Source organism: Triplophysa rosa, linkage group LG25, assembly GCF_024868665.1.
Source record: "Triplophysa rosa linkage group LG25, Trosa_1v2, whole genome shotgun sequence".
Lineage (NCBI taxonomy): Eukaryota > Metazoa > Chordata > Actinopteri > Cypriniformes > Nemacheilidae > Triplophysa > Triplophysa rosa.
In genome coordinates, this window is record NC_079914.1 from 9,102,986 (window position 1) to 9,129,164 (window position 26,179).

The 26,179-nt window shown below is 39.2% G+C and overlaps 3 protein-coding genes across 6 annotated transcripts in view; 1 reads left to right on the top strand and 2 right to left on the bottom strand.

Moving 5' to 3' along the window:
• The window catches only part of unc13a (unc-13 homolog A (C. elegans)), a 37,945-nt gene extending 20,033 nt beyond the window's left edge, over nucleotides 1–17,912 (bottom strand). The window contains exons 1-21 of the mRNA XM_057325115.1: nucleotides 17,563–17,912; nucleotides 13,522–13,551; nucleotides 13,325–13,424; nucleotides 12,214–12,331; nucleotides 11,894–12,017; nucleotides 11,742–11,812; nucleotides 11,457–11,511; nucleotides 9,537–9,566; nucleotides 9,042–9,237; nucleotides 8,330–8,449; nucleotides 5,603–6,352; nucleotides 5,429–5,522; nucleotides 4,656–4,702; nucleotides 4,300–4,378; nucleotides 2,517–2,522; nucleotides 2,129–2,203; nucleotides 1,818–2,037; nucleotides 1,503–1,730; nucleotides 1,279–1,420; nucleotides 1,019–1,188; nucleotides 14–129 (exon numbers count right to left, since the gene is read on the bottom strand). Of these exons, the coding sequence (XP_057181098.1) occupies nucleotides 14–129; nucleotides 1,019–1,188; nucleotides 1,279–1,420; nucleotides 1,503–1,730; nucleotides 1,818–2,037; nucleotides 2,129–2,203; nucleotides 2,517–2,522; nucleotides 4,300–4,378; nucleotides 4,656–4,702; nucleotides 5,429–5,522; nucleotides 5,603–6,352; nucleotides 8,330–8,449; nucleotides 9,042–9,237; nucleotides 9,537–9,566; nucleotides 11,457–11,511; nucleotides 11,742–11,812; nucleotides 11,894–12,017; nucleotides 12,214–12,331; nucleotides 13,325–13,424; nucleotides 13,522–13,551; nucleotides 17,563–17,584 (2,793 nt within the window). The 5' untranslated portion in view covers nucleotides 17,585–17,912. The remainder of the gene's footprint in view (nucleotides 1–13; nucleotides 130–1,018; nucleotides 1,189–1,278; nucleotides 1,421–1,502; nucleotides 1,731–1,817; nucleotides 2,038–2,128; nucleotides 2,204–2,516; nucleotides 2,523–4,299; nucleotides 4,379–4,655; nucleotides 4,703–5,428; nucleotides 5,523–5,602; nucleotides 6,353–8,329; nucleotides 8,450–9,041; nucleotides 9,238–9,536; nucleotides 9,567–11,456; nucleotides 11,512–11,741; nucleotides 11,813–11,893; nucleotides 12,018–12,213; nucleotides 12,332–13,324; nucleotides 13,425–13,521; nucleotides 13,552–17,562) is intronic.
• A 687-nt stretch (nucleotides 17,913–18,599) lies between these two features.
• hmg20b (high mobility group 20B) lies at nucleotides 18,600–22,154 on the bottom strand. The gene is made up of 9 exons (XM_057325579.1): nucleotides 22,042–22,154; nucleotides 21,161–21,245; nucleotides 20,766–20,990; nucleotides 20,498–20,618; nucleotides 20,301–20,356; nucleotides 20,037–20,103; nucleotides 19,753–19,968; nucleotides 19,528–19,660; nucleotides 18,600–19,246 (listed from the first exon to the last, which is right to left on the bottom strand). The coding sequence occupies exons 2-9, from the start codon at nucleotides 21,233–21,235 to the stop codon at nucleotides 19,234–19,236; spliced, it is 906 nt and encodes a 301-aa protein (XP_057181562.1). The 5' UTR covers nucleotides 21,236–21,245; nucleotides 22,042–22,154; the 3' UTR covers nucleotides 18,600–19,233.
• Nucleotides 22,155–22,491: 337 nt separating this feature from the next.
• btbd2a (BTB (POZ) domain containing 2a) overlaps nucleotides 22,492–26,179 on the top strand; it is an 11,094-nt gene continuing 7,406 nt past the window's right edge. The window contains exons 1-2 of one of the 4 annotated variants that reach the window (XM_057325576.1): nucleotides 22,492–23,152; nucleotides 23,572–23,691. In XM_057325576.1, coding sequence (XP_057181559.1) covers nucleotides 22,620–23,152; nucleotides 23,572–23,691 — 653 coding nt within the window. In that variant the 5' untranslated portion in view covers nucleotides 22,492–22,619. Of the gene's footprint in view, nucleotides 23,243–23,571; nucleotides 23,692–26,179 lie in introns of all 4 variants that reach the window. The other 3 variants (XM_057325575.1, XM_057325577.1, XM_057325578.1) reach the window with 3 other exon arrangements.

Below are 26,179 nucleotides of genomic sequence, written 5' to 3' on the forward strand. Positions count from 1 at the left end.
ATAAATGACTGACCTCATGCAAGCAAGTGTACTGGACATGATATGGGGCCACGGTTTCTTCTCCTTTGATCTCCACGCTGATGTGCATACGAATGGCTCCCGATACGGCCGATTTGTCTGTTCGCTTGTCTGAAAGGCCATAATATCATCGTTAGCATTAGTCTCTCAAAACAAAATAAACAACCCCAATAACCCAATATTGGTTTATACAAAACTCCTTATAATGAACAATTTCACAAAGTTCCATGTCATATTATTTACTTGTAATATTAAGTAGATTTTTTTATTTATACAGTCGTAGAAAAAAGGAAGAGACCATTCCAAATGTTCATTTAATCAGCATTTCTAGATGTATTGTGGCCGTTCGAGTCCAGTGTCTGTTCAACAAAACCAAACCTTAGGAGTGACAAAGTCATCCAACAGCAATGTGAAAGACGGACAGCATGACAAGACACATGACAACTATGATAAAAAAGGATAACACATAAAAAATATTTTTGAACTTTTCCTAAAGACATGTACAAATATTACAGTTGTATTGCTTAAAAGTGAATATGAACTTGTTTTATATGCTGGATCTTTTTGGTTATTTTTTTAATACTAAAAAATAACATTTTTATTTGGAATTTGGTAGAAATTCTGTCACTAGTTCACAGAATAAAACAAAAATGATCATTTTACTTAAACGCATTCCTACAAATAGCAAATTGAACTGAACATAATTTTGGAGTGGCCTCTAAATCTTTTTCATGGCTGTGTGTGTTATACAGTATATATATATATATATGTATGAACATATAGGGAAATTATATAATTTATTTATATATTAACTATTATTGCTATATATGATATATCATTGCTATATAATAACTAACAATTCTTGCTATATCTGTATTTATCGTCTGTATATTAAATGATCTGCTTTGAATTTAAGGAATTGAATTTTATTTTATGTAATTTATTTTAATTGAATTGAACAAAAATATGACAGACTTTGTTACTTGGCTTGGTTACTTACCTAGATTGTACCAGACGTCCATTTCACCGCTCAGAGTTCGCACCTCAATGATAGTCTGACCCAAGAAATCATCAGACTCCCGTTTGAACTTCTGCTTTACTCTCGACTTTATATCGTCGTCCTCGTCCCACACACGCACCTTGATCCGATCGGACGAATTGTGACACTCGCTAGATAAAGATTTTGCACCACGATGGGTTAAAACACTCTGAAAAAAAACCCAACAACTTTTGTAATCTAAAAAAAAGTAGTTTCCTTACAAATTAAAGCTCTCGTCCCACACAGGGTTGAGGTTGCCGTAAATGGTCTTGGTTCGTTTTTTAGTCTTGCCCACTTGGACGGTTACATAGGGGTCACTAGAGCCGGTTTTGTCTTTCGCCTGCAGGCCTTGAGCACATAAAACTGGAAACAGGAATAAAAAAATAATAACAGTTTATCCTCAAATTATGAGTTAAGATGTGTTCTAGCTAAAGTGGTTTATTACCAGTGATGCTGATCTTTGCTGACCACTTGGACGTTCCGTCCAAAACGCTCTGTTTGATCTGCTTCATATGTGCCACGTGCGTGGCTTTGATCACTCCGAACACATCCTGAATCAGCTCGAAGATCTCAGGCTTGTTTCGCTCTCTGATCTTCATGCGGTCCTTTAACACCATGATGATGTTCTGCGTGCGATCCTCAGCTCCGTGCTTGGAGCTCTTCTCTGCTGCTCCTGTGGATGACAGACAAAATGTAAATCATCACACAGCTCCTTCAAGGTAACCAAAGCTAAAAAGAACCGAAACCAAAGCTGTCTTACTCTGCAGACAGTCAGCATTGAGTAAATCTTGACACTTCTCATGGCATTTGACCCCACACTCGGTGCACCGCATGCCCTGCCGAGCGATGCCCCACAGAAGCCCCTCGCACTCGTAGCAGTAGGTGGGTGTGGTGGCCGTCCAGACTTCAAAGTTATGTGGGGTGGTACAGGAAATGGGGTATATCAACGCCTGAAGGGTCTTCTTGTAGACGTGACTCTTCTGCAAAATACAAAACAACAAATCAACACGTAAATGGAAATTGCTCCGAGTGGTGAAATGTGAATGTCCAAATTGAAACAGGACGAAATACCAATTCTTCATTGTTAAGGGTGCTGGAGGCCATCGCAGAAGTGATGCCTGCTTTTCGAGAGTTCTGGACAAGAGACTAAAAGAGAAAACCAACATTGTAGGACGCAAAATAAAACAGGAGAGCATGTATGCGTTTGTTTCAGAATTGAATTACTACAGAATAAATGAACTATGAGGTATTTTATCAGTTTAATTATCAATTCTACTTGAAGACCAAGAATAATGGAAAGATGAGAATGAGATTAATAAGAAATATATAATGAAATTAAATATAGTAAAAAAAATACAATTATTATAAAAATAAATGCTTTCTCTATACTAGAGAAAGGTTTAAAGTAAATTAGTAAAAACATTTATGTTTTTTAATTATCTTAGACTTTGGTACTTACCATTGCCTGCAGAAGTTTGAGGCATTGAAATAAGAAAGAGATGAAAAAATGAGAATCTTGGCAAAGATCTGCTCTATTAAAATGCTTTGAATACTGGTTTACATCTATATTTTAATACTGGTTTGCATCTAAATAGCACTATTACTTTAACATTCCAATTATTGTCCTACAGACATTTTTTTACAGTAAGCATTAATAATATACACATTTTTGACATGTTTCAATATTATACCGTTTTATATATGAGATTTTTATTGATATTTAATAGTTATTTTTTGTAATAATATCATATATCCCATACATTTTACATTCTTGTTAATGAATTAATAATGCTGTAATTTGCTTCCCTGTGTTTACTGTAAAACTGCGTTGATACAGTGCAATATTGTGAAAAGCTCTAAAAAATAAAATAATTATTTAATGTTTTTTTCACAATATTGCATTGTATCAAAGCAGCTACTATGTAATATAGTATACAGTATTTTCAGTAGTTAAGTATAGGCAATAACAAATATTTAACTAAATAAGGGTGAATGCAGCCTGAATAAGGCTCAATGCAGGATTAAGAATAAACAATTCAAAAAGAAGTGTGAACACAGAAAGACACGAAGAAACAATTTTAGCTCTTGGTTGAATTGTTTTTGACATGCATTTTAATTCTGCTCAAGTCAGCACTTTGCCCCCTGACTCTGAAAGTCGGTGTGGGTGACGGTAAGTCGGATTAAAACAGACAAACTGCAGAAGTCTTTAGTGCAGTATGGTAATTTCTCCTTCATCTTCGAGTGCAGAGAGTCAGAGACAGTCTGGTGCCGTTGCTTGTTCTGACAGCTCTCCAGCAAAGCTTGCCAGGAGTGTTATTGGCTGAAGAACTGTGGCCAGACCTACACGACAGCCGTCAGCTACTGAATTAATTTTTGGCTCTCGTTCAGTTGTTTTATCAACTCGCAACAATTTCTCCTGTCAGTCTTGAAGGAAATGTAACTGACACATGTACAACACTTTACGGTATATGAGTAAGTTGTCAAGTACTTGAGTTGTGAAATTTATTTTACATATCGTCGCGTCCTTCTGAAACATTGGATGTCCAAATAGAAAAAACACTATACTAAATTATTAAAAACTGTGTTGTCAAAGTTTACATGCACTTTTAAATAGTTTTTATTGGTTAGTTATTTTCAAAACCCAGTGACAAACATGAAGAGTGACTAATAATAATGATTTATGGCAAAAAATATAAATCACGAAATATAGAGATACGAGGTTTCAGAAGGACAGCAGCGATATATGCGATAAATTAAAGTAATTCAAAATCAATGTTGGATTCAGAAATCGTTTTTGAAATGTGAATTCTAAATGACAGGTGGTTGAATAAAGTAAATAGGGTGAATTCATGTATTATCACATTTGTCAAATACAGGCTAAAACAGACTGAGCATCATCCTCTACAGAATGAACTCCGGAAATAGAGAGCCAAAATAAGGTCAGCAGGGTAGTCAGCTCAAGATGAAATACAGATTCTAAAACTAATAGGATTGCACAGGAGAGGCTGTCTGGACCACTGAAGACTCATCAGTCGAAGGCCAGACAGGCTGACTAATGCTTTAATAATGTCTAACCCTGTAGCTGTGACACAAACTTATGTGCCACGGAAGTTTCTATGAACTCCAGTGTCTGGACAAAGGCTTTCTGAGTGCTTCCCAAAATAAACACAGTAATACATATGGAAGAGCTTTTGAAAAGTTGATGGTGGATCCAGAATTGTTTTTGTGGAAGCGTGACTCACCAGATCTCGGACGAGAGGGATGGCCTTTCTCTTGCGAAGGTCAGGCATGCTGTCTATGCTGTAGAGAGCACCTCCAGGCCTGAGGATGAAATGAGCAGAGTTATTTTTTATACTTTTAATGTATGATTGAAAACTAACTGAATTCTAAAAAAATCTACCTTGTTGTATGTGGAATGTACAGTAAGTGAACTCTCTCTCTTTTAAAATCAGATCTTTACCAAAATGTGATGCTTTGAAGACGAGACTCCCTTCAATCTTGCTCATACATTTTGACTAATTTATACATTTCTTCCCAAAGCTTAATGCTTGAATAAATTCTAGGATGCAATGAAAATGTGCTACTTCACAATGCTCACCCTGCTTGCAAAAACAGTGACGCAAGTCCCGGAATCTCGCCTCGAGCCTGCGGACAAGAAGTGAGATCAGAAACAAAGCTTCACATATCTCAATTCAATCTGTCCTTTAAACCATATCAAACTTCTCTCTAATATCCATTCAGACCTCACAAAGTCATTTCAGTAGTATCGTATCTATTACAGAGAATAGTCTGCTTTAATTGGATGCTAAAGCAGCCTGCAGTCTGTCTCATTGACATTAGTCATGGACTCACTTTATCTCCATCATAGTTATATTGTCATCATGTCTCCACGAGTGTGTTGGAGGAAGCGAGCCGCAGGAAAAAGCATTTACAGAACCACACGTGGCCACACCCACCTTTCAGATTGCTTGTCCCGCTTCGGCAAAGCCGGGAAGAGCGTGTTAATCGCTATGGCAATGACAAAAAACTGAAAGAAAAAACACATAGAAAACTAAAACGAATGGGGTGGAACACAAAAAGGGGCACGGGAAAGCCTCAAAACCAATGTCAAAACAAACGCTTGGTTTGCAAACATGTGGCAATGAAGTAAAACTAAAAGTAATAATGACATGAAGGGAAAAGACAGGCGAGACAAAGAAATAGACAAAACACAAAACAAACTAAAGACGACCCAATGTTGCCGAACAGAATGGACCCAACAGACATAAGTAGTGGGCGAAATGCAGATTTTAAAGATTATACTGCATTACTAAAAGCTTGGCAGAAGTTGACCAAACAAATATACGACCCATGTGCTCAGGCATTACGTACCTCCTGCAGCTGAAGTCGAACTCTGTTAAAGAGTCGCAACCAGTTGGCTTTGGCCCTTACAGCAGGATCAACTGGTGGCTCCAATTTGGGTATGCTGGAAAAGATTGCAATATTATAAGATTTAACTTCCACCCAGCAATATTTTACGGGACTTCAGACCACACGATCGCATACCTCTCAGGTGGAACCTCCTTCTTCTCTTGTTCGGTTTCAGGCTTGACCTCTGTGACAGGGGTAGGCACTTGTTCTTCTTCATAGTTGCCTGCAGGCATCTGGACCTTCTCTGAATGGTCAAACGGCTCCAATTCTGAGACCCGAGGTGGGGTCGTAGTATGGGGCACCTTGGAAAAGACATCCTGCAGCTGTTGTGGGGCTGAGGACTCCTTTTTAGGGTCCATAGTCTGGAATGGTGGTTGAGATTGCGAAGGCTGCTGCTGGTGCATTGAAGCCTGTTTCTCCAGTGGTGGACGGCTGGTGGGTGCCTCAGGTGCCAGTGTTGGGGCCATGCTGGTTGAGGTGGGGGTATAGGATGGCTCCTGCTCCTCACTAAGTGTTCCATCCAATGGGTAAAGGTCTTCATCCTCTTCATACACCATTCCCTCTTCCTCTTCTTCATAAGTATAATCCCCTTCGTCCTGTTCATAGATCTCAACGTCATCAACGTAGAGAGCACCTTCCTCACCTCCATCTTTGTTGTATTCTCCGTCATCACTGTAGACGCCCTGTGGTTCGTCTGGGTCCCAGACGGGTGAGTCTTTACCGTAGCTAACAGAGGAATGGCAGGAGTGGTAGGAGTCGTTCTCGTCGTAGAAGTCTCCAGATCCTCTGAAGCTCTCGCCGTCTTCGGGGCCAAACTCCTCACTGAGTTGGGAGCTTCCATGGCTCAGCTCGCCTGATGAGGCATAGCGGCTACTGCCGGTGGGGCTGCGGGAGTAAAAAATGATCAGTTACAAAGCAAAACAGAAGTAGGCAATTGATGGTATACTGGGGCGTAAACAGGCAAAGAAAGAAGAAACAACCAACCACAAAGGACAATGACGCTTAAGACTTGGATTAAGCTGTTTTGCTCGTGTGGTTTTGACTGTGTTAGGGGGGTCAGGCTTTTTTTTGGCTCCAAGACCAACTAACTACCTAGATACATAGGCAAGCTGAGCAAAACCAATTGGACCACAACACCAACTTAAGCTAATTGAAATGTTAAATGTATTTTTTCAATGGTAAATATCTTTTTATTTCTATTGATAAATGACACCAGGTAAGATGGTAGAGAAATCAAGTGACAACCCTGTAGCTCTTTTAAGAGAAATCGGACATTTACAAAATAAAAAAAACCTGTTTCGCAATCCCGTAACCAAAGGCAAGATAAGACGACATATCAAGGAGGAAGCAAGAAAGGACAGAACAAAGGCAAACATGAAGAAAGTGAAGGAAAGAGATGGAACAGAGCTGACAAAAAAAGAAACAGCATCTTCATGTGGCACCTCAAACAAAGACCAATTTGATGTAGAGTCAGAGAAGAGAATAAGAAAGAAAAGAGGAGCTGACACCCACTGACACACACACACACACACTTTCACATTATCGATTATGGGATGTAAGGTTTAGTAATGGATGAAAAACCAGCAGCAAAAGAGACAGGGTGTATTATAGGCTTAGAGCCAAGAAACGTCTTCAGATAAGGAAGAGGAATACAAGAGCGATGGAAAACACACACACACACGCACACACACACACGTCGAACTTATACACAATACCATCGTTCCTAATAAAGTTACCAGCCAACTGGAAAATCATTATTTCAGGTTAGGTCAGGTTTTTATTCTACATTTGGCACATGGTGAGTGTACATTTCACACGTTGCTTGTCACACACTGTTGTCTCACACCAAAGTGCACAAAACTGAAAAATCACACACATGCACAACTTTCTCTTTCCTCCTTAACACATCTACTAAAAAGTCTCATTTAAAAAAGAGCCACATAGACTTCCTGTGACACCTTAAATGTAAATCACTGATGCGTATTTCTCCGGCCTCTGTCACAGCCATCCACACGGACCCGCCTGCTGCCCACACAGAGCATAGTGTGTCTAAAGGATATGTAATTAGAGCACGCTAGGCTTTCAAAATTACAGCGTTATTCACAGACTCTGTCAGGCATAAAGCAGGCAAATAACAGACTTCACAAAAAACCCTGTTTCTTCCAAACCCAGTGGAGCCCCACCGGCGATTGCACCGAATTCCAATTACACGGTATAAAAGACAGAAGAAAAACCCTGTGACACCTATAAGTCGGTTACCTAACAACACGTGACAAGCTATTCACAAATATACAGCAATCATAAGGACAAAGATACAGTACATATATAATAAGGTATAGACATAGTATAGGATTGGGCGGTATGACGGTATATATAGTGTACAGTATACCGTGTGACGGTAGACATGCGTAGAGATTTCGCTGTATTGTTTATACCGAAGGACAACTTTACATTATTTACACAACAGGACAACTTTACATTATTTACACAACAGGACAACTTTACATTATTTACACAAGAGTAAGACTTAAAAATACAGACATCAAGAAATTATGTACCAGCAAAAATAATTACGGCAATAAATCGCATATTTCATCATACAAAAATCTTTTTTACTTTGATATAATCTATCGGTCATACCGCTCACCCTTATACAATACACAGATCAAATATATATAAATATATATTAAAAGACCATGTATGTAAAAAGAAGGACTGTTGCGCATGCATGGCAAGCATAGCGAGGATATCACAGGACCAGACAAGTCCAATTCCACGACATCACAGCGGGACGGATTCACAGGCTGGAGCGGTAACAACAGTAGAAGAAGGAGGAACAGGATGGAGGTGTAGGAGACCCACCTATCGGAGAGCGAGTGCCTACTGTCTAAGGAGTACTGGCGGCTGGTCCGCCTGCTCGAGCCGGAAGCCGAATCGAGATCGCTGCGGCCGTTGGTGGCGGAGTCTAAACTATCATAGCGTCTGGTGGGAGGGAAGGGGAGGCAGGTAGAGGAGGAGCATGAGTAATGTTTTTTTATTCTGTTTATTCATCTCACCTCAATGAACGGAACATGACCCAACCGAAGGCATTGGATAACCAAGCTGCTAAGAGACTCGATGGCCATTAGTGAGACTTTATGAAGGGTTTAGGAAGCTTTGAAAGAGGCCCTGTCCCAAATGGTGCACATTATGTACAGTCAATGTGTAGAGGACCACAAGGTACCATTTGGAACAGGGTCTCAGAGCACCCAGTCTCTGGAATGCACTAATCCCAGCATGCAATGGAAGAATGTCAGGAATATAATGCAAGACAAAATAAACAGGAAATTGAAGCTCGTTTTGAACTCGGCCAAAATGAGCAATAGATGGGAAACGCTGCATTCAAATCACAGACAGTCTGGCTCCAAACCCATGAAGTGTACATGAGCTTCATCCAAGGCTTTTATATTGTGACCAATGCAAAAGAATAAAAGTAAATTGTCACTCAACAAAGTAAAAGATTACAGATTTAGACTATCATTAGTAACTATACAATTCCCAGGAAGCAAAGGGGTGGGGCTCCACGGTCATTTACCTAATGGCTCTCTGGTTATCGTAGTCGTAGTCATTTATGTCGTTGTAGCGCGAGCCTTGGTGCATGTTTCGGATGGGGTACTGGTGCATGGATGCGTTGGGCTGGGAGGTGGTGTAGAATGGAGGTGGAATGCTGTTGCTGGTTTCGCTGCGGTAGTCGCTGTCTCGATCATCAACAGCGCTGTCTGGATCATCATCTGAAGAAGAAGCACAAAATAATTAGCACAAAGGAATTAGCAATAACCCAAGCAGGGTCCTGGAATAGCATTCCAATCAAACAATCAGGTACCGGTTACAAGAAAACCCTTAGTAAAAATACTGTTACAATTAGAATTAAGGGTTTTCTTACCCTAAGGGGTTTCTTGCAACTGGGCCCTGATCCTTAAAGTCTTCAGAAAATCAATCCTAAACCTAAAATACGATTCTGATCATGAGAATGTTGTTCCAGACCCAAAATAAGTGAACCCATATAACTAAGTAATATAAATTTACTTACTCTGCTGGTCGCCCCATAGACTCCAGTTACCTAATGAAAAATGACCAAACATTTAAGCAGTTAGTAGAAGTTTTGATAAAAATACAGCTTTGGCTGACAAATGTCTCTATCTAACCATGAACAGGCATCTTTTTAAAAATCCAGGTTGATAAACTGTGCCATAAATTTGGGAGTTAAAAGAAAGAAAGAAAGAAAGAAAGAAAGAAAGGAAGGAAGGAAGCAAGGAAAGAAAAAGAAAGAAAGAAAGAAAGAAAGGAAAGAGAGAAAGAAAAAAGAAAGGAAGGAAGGAAGGAAAAAAAGAAAGAAAGAAAGAAAGAAGAAAGGAAGGAAGGAAGGAAAAAAGAAACAAAGAAAACGAAAGAAAGAAAGAAAGAAAAAAAGAAAGGAAGGAAGGAAAGAAAGAAAGAAAGAAGAAAGGAAGGAAGGAAGGAAAAAAAGAAAGAAAAAGAAAGAAAGAAAGAAAGAAAGAAAGGAAGGAAGGAAGGAAGGAAAAAGAAAGAAGGAAAGAAAGAAAGGAAGCAAGGAAAGAAAATATGAAAGGAAGGAAGGAAGCAAGGAAAGAAAAAGAAAGAAAGAAAGAAAGAAAGGAAGGAAGGAAGGGAGATAGGAAGCAAGGAAAGAAAATATGAAAGGAAGGAAGGAAGGAAGGAAGGAAGGAAGGACAGACAGACAGACAGACAGACAGACAGGAAGGAAGGAAGGAAGGAAGGAAGCAACAAAGGAAGCAACGAAGGAAGCAACGAAGGAAGGAAAGAGAGAAAGGAAAGAGAGAAAGGAAAAAGAAAGAAAGGAAGCAAGGAAAGAAAAAGAAAGAAAGAAAGAAAGAAAGAAAGCATAAAAGAAAGAAAGAAAGAAAGAAAGGAAGGGAGATAGGAAGCAAAGAAAGAAAGGATGAAAGAAAGAAGGAAGGAAGGAAAGAAAGAAACAAAGAAGAAGAAAGAAAGAAAGCATAAAAGAAAGAAAGGAAGGAAGGGAGATAGGAAGCAAGGAAAGAAAGGATGAAAGAAAGAAGGAAGGAAGGAAGGAAAGAAAGAAACAAAGAAGAAGAAAGAAAGAAAGAAAGAAAGAAAGAAAGGAAGGAAGGAAAGAGAGAAAGAAAAAAGAAAGCAAGGAAGGAAGCAAGGAAAGAAAAAGAAAGAAAGAAAGAAAGAAAGGAAGGAAGGAAGGAAGGAAGGACAGACAGACAGACAGACAGGAAGGAAGGAAGGAAGGAAGGAAGCAACGAAGGAAGCAACGAAGGAAGGAAAGAGAGAAAGGAAAAAGAAAGAAAGGAAGCAAGGAAAGAAAAAGAAAGAAAGAAAGAAAGAAAGAAAGAAAGAAAGGAAGGGAGATAGGAAGCAAGGAAAGAAAGGATGAAAGAAAGAAGAACGGAAGGAAGGAAAGAAAGAAAGAAAGAAAGAAAGAAAGAGAGAGAGAGAGAGAGAGAGAGAGAGAGAGAGAAAGAAAGAAAGAAAGAAAGAAAGAGAGAAAGAAAGAAAGAAAGAAAGAAAGAAAGAGAGAGAGAAAGAAAGAAAGAAAGAGAGAGAGAGAGAAAGAAAGAAAGAGAGAGAGAGAGAGAGAGAGAGAGAAAGAAAGAAAGAAAGAGAGAGAGAGAGAGAGAGAAAGAAAGAAAGAAAGAAAGAGAGAGAGAGAGAGAGAGAAAGAAAGAAAGAAAGAAAGAGAGAGAGAGAGAGAAAGAAAGGATGAAAGAAAGAAAGAGAGAAAGAAAGAAAGGATAAAAGAAAGAAAGAGAGAAAGAAAGAAAGGATGAAAGGATGAAAGAAAGAAAGAGAGAAAGAAAGAAAGGATAAAAGAAAGAAAGAGAGAAAGAATGAAAGAAAGAAAGAAAGAAAGAAAGAAAGGAAGGAAGAAAGGAAGAAAGGAAGGAAGGAAGGAGGAGACAAATATCAATTTAAACAAGTGTAATATTTGAGAGCTCACAACACTGGGTTGAGGGCATCGGAAGCGGTCTCTCGTGCTCCTCTTGGTATGCATACTGCAAAACGAGCAAACAAGAAACACACACTGAGTCTATCAGGATAGGTAAAACCTGTGAGTCTCTGTTGTAACGGGTAAGTAGTTCAGGAGAGAGCTAAGGCAAGAAAACACAGTGTTCTGGCCTCAGATGTCTATCCAACAGAGTCAGTGAATTAAAGCATGTCCTGCCCTTGGGCTCCGGGGAAGACTGTAAACACAACAAGACTGGTGTCGAATGAAGAGACTCACATCTTGATCCCTCATGGCATTGAGCTGCTCTAATTTCTTGGCCCAGTATCGAGCTTCCTCTTCTGGTATATCTGGAAGGTATGAAAACAATGGGTTAGCACTAGAACTTTGGATAGATGCAGAAGAGTGGATTAAAAAAAACACAAGGGCACCTAATGGGAGCTCGAATCGTGTGTCCAAAAGCACTCGATGGAAGGTGGGATCTTTGGTGCCACAGATCTCGTTTTCGGCCATGATGACCTGAGAGTCTAAAGTCATCCATTGTCCTGGTCCTTCCTGTAATACAACAGTCGTGACGTTATACCTGCAAATTCAGATTTTAAGTAGTAAAGAGCTTAAAAGCAAAAGGTTTCTGGAGTGTTTGCAATGAGAGCCAATGCCAGGCTTCAGCTACCGATCTCCACATGTAGCTCTACAGAGCATGAGAAAAGTAGCAAGCTGTTGGGCGCCAGGCAGGCCATCTGGGCTGTACCTCGTTTGACTGGCGAATGTTGCTCAAAGGGATCCACAGCGTGCCAACCATGGTGTCCCAGATCAGACCTTTGTTCCATACCTCCACTGTCAGGCCCAGATCCAGTCTGTTAATTTCACTGGATAAAGATAGAGATGGGGAAAATTAAGAGCGAATGACAAAGAAAAAGCATACATTGAATGAACACGATAGGATTATAAGACAATAATGGTTTGAAGAAATATAAAACAAGAAAAATCTAACATGGAACAGGGCTGAACAATGGCATCTGTGCTTTGGGCATCTCTAGTGACACTCCAAGTGAAGCTTTACCAAATCCTAATAATAGCCTCGGCTTTGATACTAAACCCAATCCCTCTTCTACTGACCACAGGGGCTAATCTTAAGGATGCTGAAATGGTCTGACGCATTAGACCGAAAGATAAGGAGGAACTAAATCAGATTATGGATGACTTAAGATGAGGCTGGCAAGAGTTCAAGAAAGATGCCTTTGAACATTCTTCTACAACACTAGCTCTTGTGTATAGATTTAAAAGCACCTACATTTGGACATTCTTTAAAGAAAATGCAAGTGCTTTAACCCATGTGAAACGAGTAGTCATGATTCTATGGTGTTAAAGGGACAGTTCACCCCAAAATGAAAATTCTGTCTTCATTAACTCATCCTCAAATTGTTCCATATCTGTATAAAAATCTTTGTTCTGTTGTTATGTTTTTATTACCTTCGTACGAGCTATTTCTATCTACATACACCACGGGTCCTCTAACGTGGAATTCGGCATGTTGTTTCTACAGTAGCCCTATACGGACAAACTGCTATACAGAGCATGTTTCGTAAATACGTTATCTCCCTCGACAAAGAAGTGAAAATGCAACAACATCTTTGTCCTGTGTCAGCCACCGTAGTGCTTCGAAAGGGGGGCGTGAGCAGTCGAGAGAGCCGTTGATTGCAATTTGCAACCTCACCGGTAGATGCTGCTAAAACCTCCACATTGCTCCTTGGGATTTGCCTACCTTGTTATTTTTAAGGGTTATGGTTAACTATCATGACAATGGGACTGAGTTTGTGCAATTGTACAGTAACTCATCCATTAGACAGATAAGAACTCACAACATAAAGTCCTGCTCCCAACATGGCTGACTTCCTCGCACAGCTATGGTGGTGCTTTTCACGTTCTGAACCTTCAGCGACACGTAAGTGTTGAATTTCTCTGCACGGAAAACAACACAAGTCACGGTACATCTTCGCCATGTGGAAAAATAAACCCAAAACATCCTTTGAAAGTACGAAACAACTGAACTGTATACCTTGCGGTCCATCGAGCTTGGCTTTCTTCACTGTAATAAAGAAAGACATTTATGTAAACACGTGATAACAGAGGCAATGAAAATAATCACACTTCACATATCAGGCAGCTCATTTGAGATTCAATGTTGCTTATTTGCATTTTTGCAAATACCTCAAGGCTTTAGACCTAAGTTTACCATAATATACCTTCTGTCATGGAGAGAGTGGTGTAAGATATATTTCTTTGTTTAGGCTGTTGACATGAGTTCATAGATTTGATTATGTTCTCGAAAACGTACAAGTCAATTCACACAATCCTGTGTTTGAAGTAAGAAGTAAAGCAAACAGTACTGACACGGTTTTCAAAATACAAAACTTGGCAATTTACTATGAAAGTATTCGTTTTGCCAAATAACAACAAATACATAGCCCACGGATAAGATACAACAAAAAGGGTTTCTCTGAAGGATTATGATATACAACATTAAAGTGATAGTTCACCCAAAAAATGTTAATTCTGTCATCATTTACTCGCCCTCTTGTCATTTCAAATCTGTTTGACTTTCTGACTTTTCTGTAGAACACAAAAGAAGATATTTTGAGGAAAGTTAGTAACCGAACAGCGCCGGCACACATTCACTTTGATTGAGTGCACACAAAACCAATGAAAGTGAATGGGTGCCAGTTAACAACGTTCTTCAAAATATCCTCTTTTGTGTTCTGAGGAAGAAAGAATGTCAAACAGGTTTGAAATGACAAGAGTGTGAGTAAAAGATGACAGAATTTTCATTTTTGGGTGAACTATCCCTTTAAAATGCTCATGAAACTGCAGCGAAAATGTCTTAAATAGCTATCTAAAGTGTTAGTCACTGTCAATTCTACTTTGGGGAAGTCTAAATAAAACCATCCTCCAACTGAGCTCCTTTTCAAAAGCCACTGTGACGTCAATGCTCCCATTCATAATTCATATTCCCCCATTCAGTGCGAGCAGATAACATCATACAGTTAAAGGGCCCTTAAAATAACCAGAGCTATCAACTCTAACACTGTAACCCTTCACGGTCTTTAAGTTAAAAACGAAATGGACACATTCTAAAAATCTGATAATAATAACAAGAACAGTTCATTTTCACAAAACCCTATTAAACTGTTGGAAAAATCATGATAACAGAATCTGAATGAACAACTGCTGCACCCCCGCTTAAGATGCCCTGCGTCTGCCCGGGTTTCCTCTCTTTGCTCCCACGCATCACTTCCTGCCATGTGGCTGGCACGCACGTGTGATGCCTCTATCTCTTCCCCTCTTACTCTCGCGCTCCATTAATCTCTGTGTGGAGCGCGCTATATCCTAAAAATACCAAGTTTAGGGTGAGTGAAAGGTTTTTTTGGGAAGGGGGGCTAAAAGCTCAACAAACAGCGAGGAAATAAAAACACAGGTGTTTCAGGTAATCCAACGGTGATAAACTGGGGTGTGAAACTAATGTACATGTCGGAATAAAGAAGATAAAGATTTCCAGCATTAAACGATTTTCGAATGCCTCCACGTCAAATACCAGTTATACATTAGCTCTTTAGACTAATATCAAATGAATGTAACCAAACCTGAAGTCCCTGAGGTACTAATGAGTTGAGGCTATTTAGATCACTAGATTCAATGCCTGCACGCATGCATTTAAACACAAACCAATACAGTTTGAAGGCGGCGTACAAAAACGCATAAAAAATTCACTAGAAAGAGGAGAAATTATAGTTATGTAAGAGGAATTTCACACTGCTAACATCAAAACACATCCAGTGGGATTTAGGCAAGTCTTACTGTACATGTGCTCAGGTTGATGAGAGTGATAAGAGTCTATGTGACACTCGCCCACACACACACCCACTGTCACTTCTGGACACTGGCTGTGAATCCGCTGCCTGTTTAATTACAGAGCAGCGACAGACACGGCTTGGATCATAGTGTCTATGTGGGATGTGTTCAAAAAACGCTGTTTACAGAATCGTTCAGGACCCAGAGTACAACAGATACATTTACTGGCGCGTAAATGGGAAATAAACCGAGCCAGGCGAACATGGGCAAGCAGACTATTGAAAAACAGATGACCAAAAGAAAGCTTTGTTGGTTTTATGAAATTGAGTGTATATGCGCGTTATGATTTATAGAGGTTTCCGACCTTTGCAGACTCTTTACAATATTGGAGATTTTCTTTATTTTTCTTTATTTCTACAGCAGTGCTTCTCAAACAGGGGGATTTTAAGAATTTTAAGGGGGGCTTAAGATAACCAGAAGACATTTAAAATAAAAATGAATTCAAATAATCTAAAACAACAAAAACTACTTTTTGATGTTCGGACATTTTAAAAACAAAACCGACATTTCTAGCAATATTAAGCTCCACAATATTTTATTGGGTGGTTTCAGCTATTGTTGTGGACGATGGGGGGCCTTGAAGTCAAAAAGGTTGAGAAGCACTGTTCTAAAGATATATTTACAACAAATGTATCTGTTACAAAAAATCTCTTCAAATGTCAATTAATGGTTATTGATGCAGTAATGATTATAAATTGCCACTGCAGGAAACTTTTACAGTGGACTAAGAATGGGAAAAAGATTGTGTCAAACTTAAAGGGACAGTTCACCACAAAATGAAAATTCTGTCATACCCACCCTGTTTCAAACCTGCATAAATTACTCTGTTCTGCTGGACACAAAGAAAGATATTTGGAAGAATGTTAGCAATGTTCAGTTCTGGGAAACCATTGACTACCATAGTAGAAAAAAAAGTTTTGTTCTGAAGAACAAACAGTTCTGGTGCATATTTGACCATAATTTAAATTCAATGATGTTCCAGATCTGAAAATTGCTAACATTCTCCAAATATCTTTCTCTGTTTTCATCAGAACAAAGTAATTTATACAGGTATGAAATTACATGAGGGTGAGTAAATTATGACAGAATTTCCATTTTTGAGTGAACTATTCAAAATGGTGAAACCGTTACAAGACCCAACCTTTAGGTTAGCTTAATTCTTACACTATAGCCTAATACACTACCATTTTGCATATATTATGTACATTTTAACTTGATGAACAAATAAATAACAAAATTGTAATAAAGATGTAATGTGTAACGTCAATCAAGCCACGAATATGTCAACATTTTAAGAGACAATCCCTTTGTTTTATATATCTTTCCAAGAGCCTCCTGCATGAGCTTCTTGGATGCTCAGATGTTCCAAACCTTGAATTCAGACCGACACCAATATTCAAAATTTCCCTTTTTTAAAATGTTCTATGCCTCTGTATATAATCCTTCAGTATGCTTACTGTAGATTAACTGCATGCATACAGCCATGGGGAAAACAACGTTTTTGACAAGGATTCGTGTAATGTTGATTCTTCAAGAATTTTTCAATGCCGTTTTATCTTTCTACTGTAAAAGCGGTTATATCATACATCAAAGCAGTTCCCACCTGAGCAGGGGATCCTTTAATGCTCCATTTGGAATATCAGGTGAACACACCCCTGAATTTGCTAGCATTTAAAGCATAGACTACAGGGCGGATTTAACACACTCATCTCGCTTTGCATGCAATTGATAAAGCATTTACATGTACAGCTTGCTCATTTTAGAAGGAGAAAGCAATTATTCGGCTACCAATACAAAATGCAATCGGCACAGAAGCGGCACTCCTATCTCGACCACTCACATTGCGTGACATTTTGAAGAGTAAACCCTACAGTTCGCATACTGTTAATGAATGTAAATCATAAATACAATATATGTAAACTAATAATAACCCATCAGAAGACAAATAAATAATATTAATTCGGCATCGGACTGAAAATCGTGCGCGCGAGAACTATCGTGCATTATAATCAAATGCAATTCAAAGCTATGTGCAAAAGTAAAAAAAGCATCGTATTCTAATGTAATTTAATGTTTAATGCTTAAAAAGAGTAAAGATTTGATGATGTATGTACATAATGCATAAACACAACCAACAGCTGACTGTCATAAAACAGTAACGCATCAATGCACGACATAATAAAGCACTTACCTCCAACACACAGCAGTGACATCTCTCACCACAAATACAAACACCTTCAGCAATGATTATCCGCGCCCTGTTGCGTTATTTTACCAAAGGAAACTGCTACACAAACGATTTCTGAGATTTTTTTCGGACGTTGAGTAACGTCTATCAAACTCTTGTCAAAAACAAAAACAGATAACGATTCTTCCATCAAATTCAACAAGCGGGTGTTTTTCGGCCAGCCTCTCGTTGTAAACGGCTGTCGATCGCGCGATTCGTGATTATTAGCGCTCCTTTTTTTCAGCCGCTCGTAACGCGACGCACAGCCATCTTGTTCAGCACCGCCGCCGCGAGGACAGCTACTACCGTGACGTCACGGCCCGATTCGTGCACGCGAGCGAGCGATGACAGCGGCAGAGCACGCGGAAGCCTCTCCCTCCCTCGCCTTTTCCAGACCAAAACGTGGACAGCTTCGGTTTTTTTCTTATCGGTTATTTGTATAAATTAGGAGGTGCCTATTCTGGAATGGCAATAATAAAATGTGTGTTTCTATTAAAAAGTAACTCGATAACAAGTGATAAAAAAGCACTAAAGTGCTTTTACTATAAGTGCTAAACGTTATTTGGCCCAAACTTTCCTGTAGACCTGCAAAGAATCAAACTTTTGAGTAATTTTAATGTAATTTAATACAACGAATATACGATATATAATAATAATAAATTCGATAATTTATGGAATAGCGATCTTTTAATGTTAGTAGATACTTGTAAAGTTCTAATTTTACTAATGGCTCGAATACACTACACGACTTTTAAAATCTGAACAGATTTTTTATAACTAGACATCATACACTTGCAGACTATGTATGTAATGTAAAATGAATTATAATTCTTTTTCACAAGGGAACACTCCCAGTTTTATACAATATAACTTGTTTTAGTGGTGTGGTCCATGCTACCCTCTACTGGATATGAATATGACATCTACTGAATAATGTGGAATGTGTATCCACATAAGATTCCCAAACCAGTTACAGGAAAGAAGGGGAGCGCTGCTGTTTTGCAAGATTTTATTTTTTCAACATCTTTTCCAAAAAACTTTTCATATTAAAAATTTAATTCCATGAAATCCAAAAAAAAAAAACATTCAAGTACATCACTTAAGCAGTGTAAATTATTTAAATTCTAGAATTGATCAGCCTTTTTTTCTATCCATCAACTGCCAAAATACATTTTCTTTAAAGAACACATTCAAAAATATAATGTTACTTACAATGTGTTTTTCCTTTTTTTTGCAATGCACAACACTGTGCAAAAAGAATCTAGGTCATTCAATATAAAATACTACACTTTCACATTTCATTACAATTGGTTAGTAAAGAGAATATTATATTGAAACCATTTTAGCATGCCTTTTAAGAACCATGCTGTCCATGGCTCTACATGAACTCTAGGATTTCATTGAGCAGCTGTAATGATAAAAACAGCATTAACAGAAGTTTTAGATGATTAATGCCAATGCATTTAGAATATGCCAGCATTACAAGAATTAGCTCATATATGAGCTACACATTTTCAATGAAACTGCATTGCACCTTACGAGGCAACACGACCGAACCCCACGTCACAGTCCCTTCCCAAGGCCTCGGTCAAGCGGATGGAGAACTCATAAATCGCAGCACAACCGTAGACTCTTTCAAAGTTTCTCACTGGAGGTGGATGAGGAAGATGAAATATGTTATTATCAGATTTATGATCAATTTAATTCTGATAGCATGTCTATGACGGACACTGTACTATTGCTGTTTGAGACTAATTTTGTCGGAGACTGACAAAGATGGAAAGATGTTCTGTTCAAATATTAGGATGTTAAAACATGACACAATTTGATTTCTCTGTCAATGCTGTCATTTGAATGGCCTAAAAGGCAGCTGATGTCACACAATCTGCGTTGGCCATTACCCAAGATCATACAGGGGTGATTTCTTACCTGTCAAGGTGAGAAAGAAGCTCCTGTAGCTTGAGAACTAACGTGCGATGCTCGTGCGGTCTACTCTCTAAAGCACAACTCAAGCGACTCAGGTACGAGTCCAGAGTTCCGATAGATGGCATCTCACCTGTGCCTAAAAAAAGTTGCATTTATATAATCTGTTACGTTCCCTAATATTATTGAAACAAAAGGCATTAGCATATGAAGCCACCATGTGATGCTGACCTGGTAGGGGCACAGTGGCCAGGCTGCTGACCAGTGTCTGTTTAATCGTAAGTAGGTGGCGCTGTAGCGATTGTGTGCGGAGGTCATCTTGGCTCAGCTCTGCTTCCAGTCGTTCTTTAGCGCTGAACATGTCGGCAATATGCTTCTGCAGAACCGCATTCTGCTCCTCGAACTCCACGTTTGCTTTACGTAGTCGTCGCAGCTCCGCTTCTCGTGCTGAGAATTGTTTTTTATAAGAAACCAGCTAAACACTTATAGCTAGTTCTTTAAAATACCCAACTTACATTTGTTCTGGTCTAGAAATTCTTCTGTGAAAATAGGAACATCAAATCTGGTGGAGAGGTCTGAAGTCTGAAAGAAACGTTTTTCGTGAGCCAGGTTACAAGGATAATAAGGCACACCTCGTAATAGAAAACAACCATTACAAAAGCAAAGGTGGGTACATTTACATTTAGCAGACACTTTTATTCAAAGCGACTTACAAATGAGGAACATCACACGCAATCCGCCAAACCTGCGATATCTGTTGTGTAACCTTTGGAACTTACCTTAAAACCTGCTGATCCAGAACTGTTGGCATTGATTATGACAGATGTCACCTCCTCTGTTGAAAAAGAAACACTCGCTACATATATAAGGTAATACAATAAGTAAGTGAAAGTATTACATTTTAAATACAAAATAGTCAGTAATGCACAAAACACAGAGAAACATTACAAGAACTAAGCATGTAGAGCACAAGCACCTCTCTTGATTTTCTTGTCCTGGACCTTAGCGCACGTGATCTGGTACGCCTCACTCTTCTGATACTCTCGGAGTTCTCGAGCGTACTGCATTTTGTCCCTTTCTGCTTCGTCTAGATAACGCTAAAACAATAAATAGTTAATATCATAAGAAACATCAAGATAAAGAACCATAGAAAGGAACAAGTTCTGAAACAGGTAAAAAACATCTACGTTGTAATCCGACATAAAAGCTATCCGTGCACATCCCATTAGTAAAATTAGCAGTACTTGTTTATCGTTAGGGGCCAGGCGGCTCCATTCTGCGCCGAGCCTCTTAGTGATTTCGGGAAAGGGGAGATCAGGGTGCAGAGCCCGGATATGTTCCCGTCTCTCATTCAGGAAGCGCACGTATCCAGTAACCGGAGCCTTGGGTCCATTAGGTAACACCTTCTTTCTCTTCTTCCCCTTTGGCCAGCCTCGCTTCTTAACAGGCTGAGAAGATGATTGGTTGCTCTGCGAGAGAATTGATAGGAATCAAATTCGGTAAGGGTCTATGAGGAAAATAGAACTCAGACTACAAACCCTCTTACAATAATTAAATTATTTAGCTGTGATATTTGTGTTTTGACATATAATAGACATATGATGGTTGCTTATTGATGTCAAAGAAGTTATAGTCTTACCTCCTCCTGTGCGTCAATATGTTGAGAATCTTTAGATGCAGGCGCATCACTCTGCTCTTGCTTCACACCCCCCATAACAAAGACCCTAGGAATTACAAAACCATGAAATAAAATATAGTTTATGCGCTGAATCTCAGAAAGTTTGCCAAGAAATTTCAGTGTCATGTTTCAAAAAGAAGAGATTATGTTTATCCTGAATTTAGGACAATTAAGCACAGATAAGGACCATTTAAAAACATATATTACCCAGCAATTTAATTTATATTTGCATACTATTTTGTATTATTTGAAATAATTACCCTAATAAAACAATATAGTGAGTAAAAACAATATCAAATATTTTTTAAATAACATTTAATTACAATAAGGTCACAAAACATCTGTCCTAAAACAGGCTAAATTTTTACTCAACACAAAAGTTCCTTTATTAATTTTTTAAGTTGAAGAAAATGCCTACATGTAGGGTATTTCAAACCCCGGCAGCATTTCTCTGCATCAAGGGAGCGAGCAAAAAAGCTGTCTACATAGGCAGCACGCCAAGTTATAAGACAGCCACTATAATCGATGGTTGTTTATTTCATACGCATTTTGTTATTCTGATAAACGTATTAGACAATGCATTTTAAAACACGCATGCATAAAAGTTATTGGCTTTTGCTGGATAATAATTGAATGGTTTCTGACTACATCAGCGTGCACTAACGCAGCCAATTATTATTATTAGCTAAAGTAGCATAGCGAGCTAACTAGCCTCTGTTTAAGCTTAAATGAATTAAACAAATTGCGTCTTCATTACAATAGTATCTACATAATTATTTATCTTGATAACTGTTTGCGTTTCAACAAAACTCGTACGGTTTATAAATAACATTTCGACTTACCTAAATTGTTGTCTGTTTTCTTGACTCAAACGCTAGCTCATGTGCAAACGTTGGTTTGATAGACAGTTCCTTAATGGTTTTGATTGGTTTGTGAGGCGTGGTGGGCGGGGCGAATAGCATGCGCTTTATTTGCATGAAAATAACTAAAGTTGTAACTGGGTTACATTTTTAAGGTGTTTTTTGTTATTAACTTTTTTTTAAAGTTATTAAGTAAACCTAACACAATGATATTGTGTATGCACACCATTACATCATATATTTTATGGGAATTCTTCATTTTCGTCGATTAACGTTGATTCTGTAATTGTGACTGGAAATCCGTGTACAGTATTATTTTCACTAATTCTCTCTCATATGACGTATGTGGTTTAATTTGAATAAAACATAAAAAAATTACCCCACAAAATGTAAATGTACATAAACACATCTCTAATAAATTCTGAACAATATAGATCACATCAAAAGACAACTAAAATGAATTGTAGGCCGTAAAAGAAATCAAATTAAATGAAGCTCAATGGGATTCAACCCATCATCAAGCCTTTGGGAAGGCAGTCATTTGGCCAGTGTTTCTGGTTATGCGCTGCTGTGTATGTTTATTCCAGCGAAGCCTGCAGTGTTCACCATCCAAGATGGCTGCGGGTGAGAGCAATAGCCGATCCTCGTGTCTAAACTTGTCCAATTCGGGTCCACTGGGCAATGCGCCGCCGAGCAACGTCGCCCACTCTTCGCCCGCAAGTAACGGGGGAGCGGCTGGTGCGACCGGGGGAATGAACCGAAACGCGGGGAATTCGAACCCCCTGTCGGGCCCGGAAAACGGCGGAGGCGCCGATTCTTCGGTGAGAATCGCGCCGAGCACCCAGAACCCTCCGCGGCAGTCTGTCGGTCAGAGCGCCGCGGCGGCTCACGGTGCGTCTGCGAGCGGAGCGATAACGGGCGCTGCGTCAAATATGACGGCGACATCATCATCATCTTCTTCATCCTCGACATCTACCGCAACCGATGCGTCCGCCGCCGCCGTCTCTTCGCTTCCTAGCAGCCCGGCTTCGGTTTTGGTTTATCGAGAGCCGGTCTACAATTGGCAAGCGACAAAAAGTACAGTGAAAGAAAGGTTTGCCTTTTTGTTTAACAACGAAGTGTTAAGTGACGTCCATTTTTTGGTTGGGAAGGGAATGGGAGTGCAGCGCATTCCAGCCCACAGGTAGGGATGAATAGCGGTATGTTTATATGTTTTACTGGACTCATTTTTTATGTGTATTGCATTAATCCAAGCTAATGGATAGAAGCTTGATTGCTGGCTGGGCAAAACTAAAAAAATAGTTTTATTTATTAAACGTATAATGCCACATTATAGGATTTAAGTATGCATTTTTGTAGCCTCATGGTAAATATGCATACGTAAATACCATGCATGGTTTTTAAAATCAGATCCGGTCGAATAAACTCATAAGGCATTTGTTCGGCGATGATAAAGCCACGTTAAATCACCAAATGCCCGTATTGACAGTCCGATCCCGTTGCTCTCCGCAGATTTGCTCTCGCTGTGGGAAGTGCCGTGTTTGATGCCATGTTCAACGGTGGCATGGCCACAACGTCGACCGAAATTGAGCTCCCAGATGTGGAACCGGCTGCATTTCTAGCCCTTCTCAAGTAAGAATGGGCTTCGCTGCACGCTTGATGCTTTATGTGCCGCTCTGCTGTGTGTTGACCCCTCTTGTCATAATGTCCTCCAGGTGCCCTCTGCCAACGTACTGCAAGACAGAGGGGCCTTATAAAAATGGACCATTGTAACCGTGTTTCCTGTCAGAATGCCTTCCTGTCCCTGCTTAATAAACAATACAAATTCGATTGGTTTCTATAACAAATACCATTATGAACCCTCAGCTGTTTACTATGAAACTATAACAAGCTTCCTTTGTGTAAGTGTGTTTTGAGCCTTATTCCAGAGGGATTTAATAGTGTTTTATTACACGGCTTGTTGGAATGCTTGATTCCGATTGGGCAGTCGCGACATTTGCAGGTTCGTTATTCCCAGATAACCTTTCAAAACTAATAACACACGGTAACCCGGAAGCAGCAAATCATTTTGACAGGTTTTTTTGACAAATGATATATAAATATGTCTTTTAATAACATATTTGACATTATATTTACAAACGATTAAACCAAATTGCCTGTTTGTGACATTTGAACGTCGTTTCTTGCCTTAAAACCGAAAGTAAACGGCAAAAATTCGGTAAAAATTAGCTAATAAAATATTTCAAATTCGCATTTCATTTCTATTTTTTTCTCATGTGCCAAGTAGCCATGTAATAAGCGGGATAATGTACAAGCAGTCGGCTGTTATCGTGGAAAAAGCCCCTTTAGTGGGATACAAATGATCACCTGATCACACTGTTGGGGCTTTCTGCGATAACAACCGGCTGCCTGTACTGTACATTATCCCTTACATATTGGTTTCCATCCGCCCGATAACATCCAAAAAGACAACACATTACTATTACTACTCGCCATTAAAACTCATGCAATTCCCTTTAAATCAGTGTCGAAAGCTCTCTGGCTTTTTCACATTTTTAAATAGCTGGCGGGTATTGCTAAATAAACGTTTGTAAATACAGATGAGTAACTATGATATTGTGTCAGAAACTATGGTTACAAAGGTACATTTTTGTAAGTAAACAATCTTAAAGGAATAGTTCGCCCAAAATTCAACCCTCTTGTCATTCTCTTTGACTTTCTTTTTTTTGCAGAACACAAAAGAAGATATTTTAAAGCAACATTTTGTAGTTTTTCTATCTTAAATTAATGTCTCTAAAACTATTTAAACTCTTAACCGGACGAATTGTACTGCTGCTGCGACCTGAACAGCCTCATAATGGTTACAACCACACTCTGTAAGTTCTGAGTTCTGTCGGTACACACACCCTGCCTGCGGAGGAGTGTGACATGGTTTCCAAACAACGTTTCTGTATTCGCCGGTTCCATCAGCTTAGTAAACAAATTCACTTGTATTGCGCTGCCCACGGGGAAGCTTATACCAGGTGTCCTGGGAGGATGAGAAATGGAATTTATTTTATTCTATTCAATTTCCTAAACCCACACAAAAAAGAGCAAAATGTGGGCGCAGTAACCTGATTCAACTCCAATCCCAGTCAAAAACATTTATTTTCTGGTTGTCATATTTTCACTAAGTTATAGTTTTCATCTGCAATGTCATCTTGTGCTTCAGTATCGTATCTCTGGCTAAAACTTGTTAAGTTAGTGAGTCTATGCTAACGTACAAACCTAAAAGCTAACTGTTCTCACAGCATGTACAGTGAGGGAAATAATTATTTGATCCCCTGCTGATTTTGTAAGTTTCCCTGCTTACAAAGAAATTAAGGGTTTATAATTTTTATGGTAGGTTTATTTTAACTGATAGAGACAGAATATCAAAAAAGAATCAGGGGGAAAAAATGTTATGAATTGATTTGCATTTCAGTCCCCTTGAAACCCTTGTTGGCAGGCCCAGAGGTAAGACATTTCTGATAGTTGGTCACCAGGTTTGCACATGTGTCAGGATACATTTTACTCCACTCCTCTGTCAATCTTTAAGGTTTCTTGGCTGCTGCTCAGCAAATTGGAGTTTTCGCCTCCACAGATGTTCTATAGGACTAGGGTCTAGAGACTGGCTAGGACATTTAATGTGCTTCTCCTTAAGCCACTCTTTGGTTGTCTTGGCAATATGTTTTGGGTCTTTGTCATGTTAAAGGCACATCCACGACCCATCTTCAGTGATCTAGTTGAGGGGAGGAGGTTCTTGTCCAAGATTTTACGGTACATGGGCCCGTCCCTCAGCCCCTCAATGCGGTGAAGTCATCCTGTGCCCGTAGCAGAGAAAAATCCCTAAAGCAGAATGTTTTCAACACTGTGCTTCTCTGTAGGGATGGTGTTCTTGGGGTCATAGTCTGCATTTCTCTCCCTCCAAAAACAGGAGTCAATTTTGGTCTCACAGCAGTGCCAGCACTTTCTCCAAAGCCTTTTCTGAGTCATTTTGATGTTCATTGTCAAACTTAAGACAAGCCAGGCGGACCTTCTTGGGCAGGAGGACCTTGCGGGTACTTCAGGATTTCAGTCTATTGTGGCATAGCATGTTACC

Bases quoted from the DNA above. Each gene is read 5' to 3' on its own strand.
- hmg20b (XM_057325579.1), bottom strand. From the start codon at position 21,235: ATGGGGGGTGTGAAGCAAGAGCAGAGTGATGCGCCTGCATCTAAAGAT. The intron at 20,619-20,765 runs GTACTGCTAATT...TTATTGTTTTAG, and splicing joins TGGCCCCTAACGATAAACAA to CGTTATCTAGACGAAGCAGA. The intron at 20,357-20,497 runs GTGCTTGTGCTC...CTTTTTCAACAG, and splicing joins GGACAAGAAAATCAAGAGAG to AGGAGGTGACATCTGTCATA.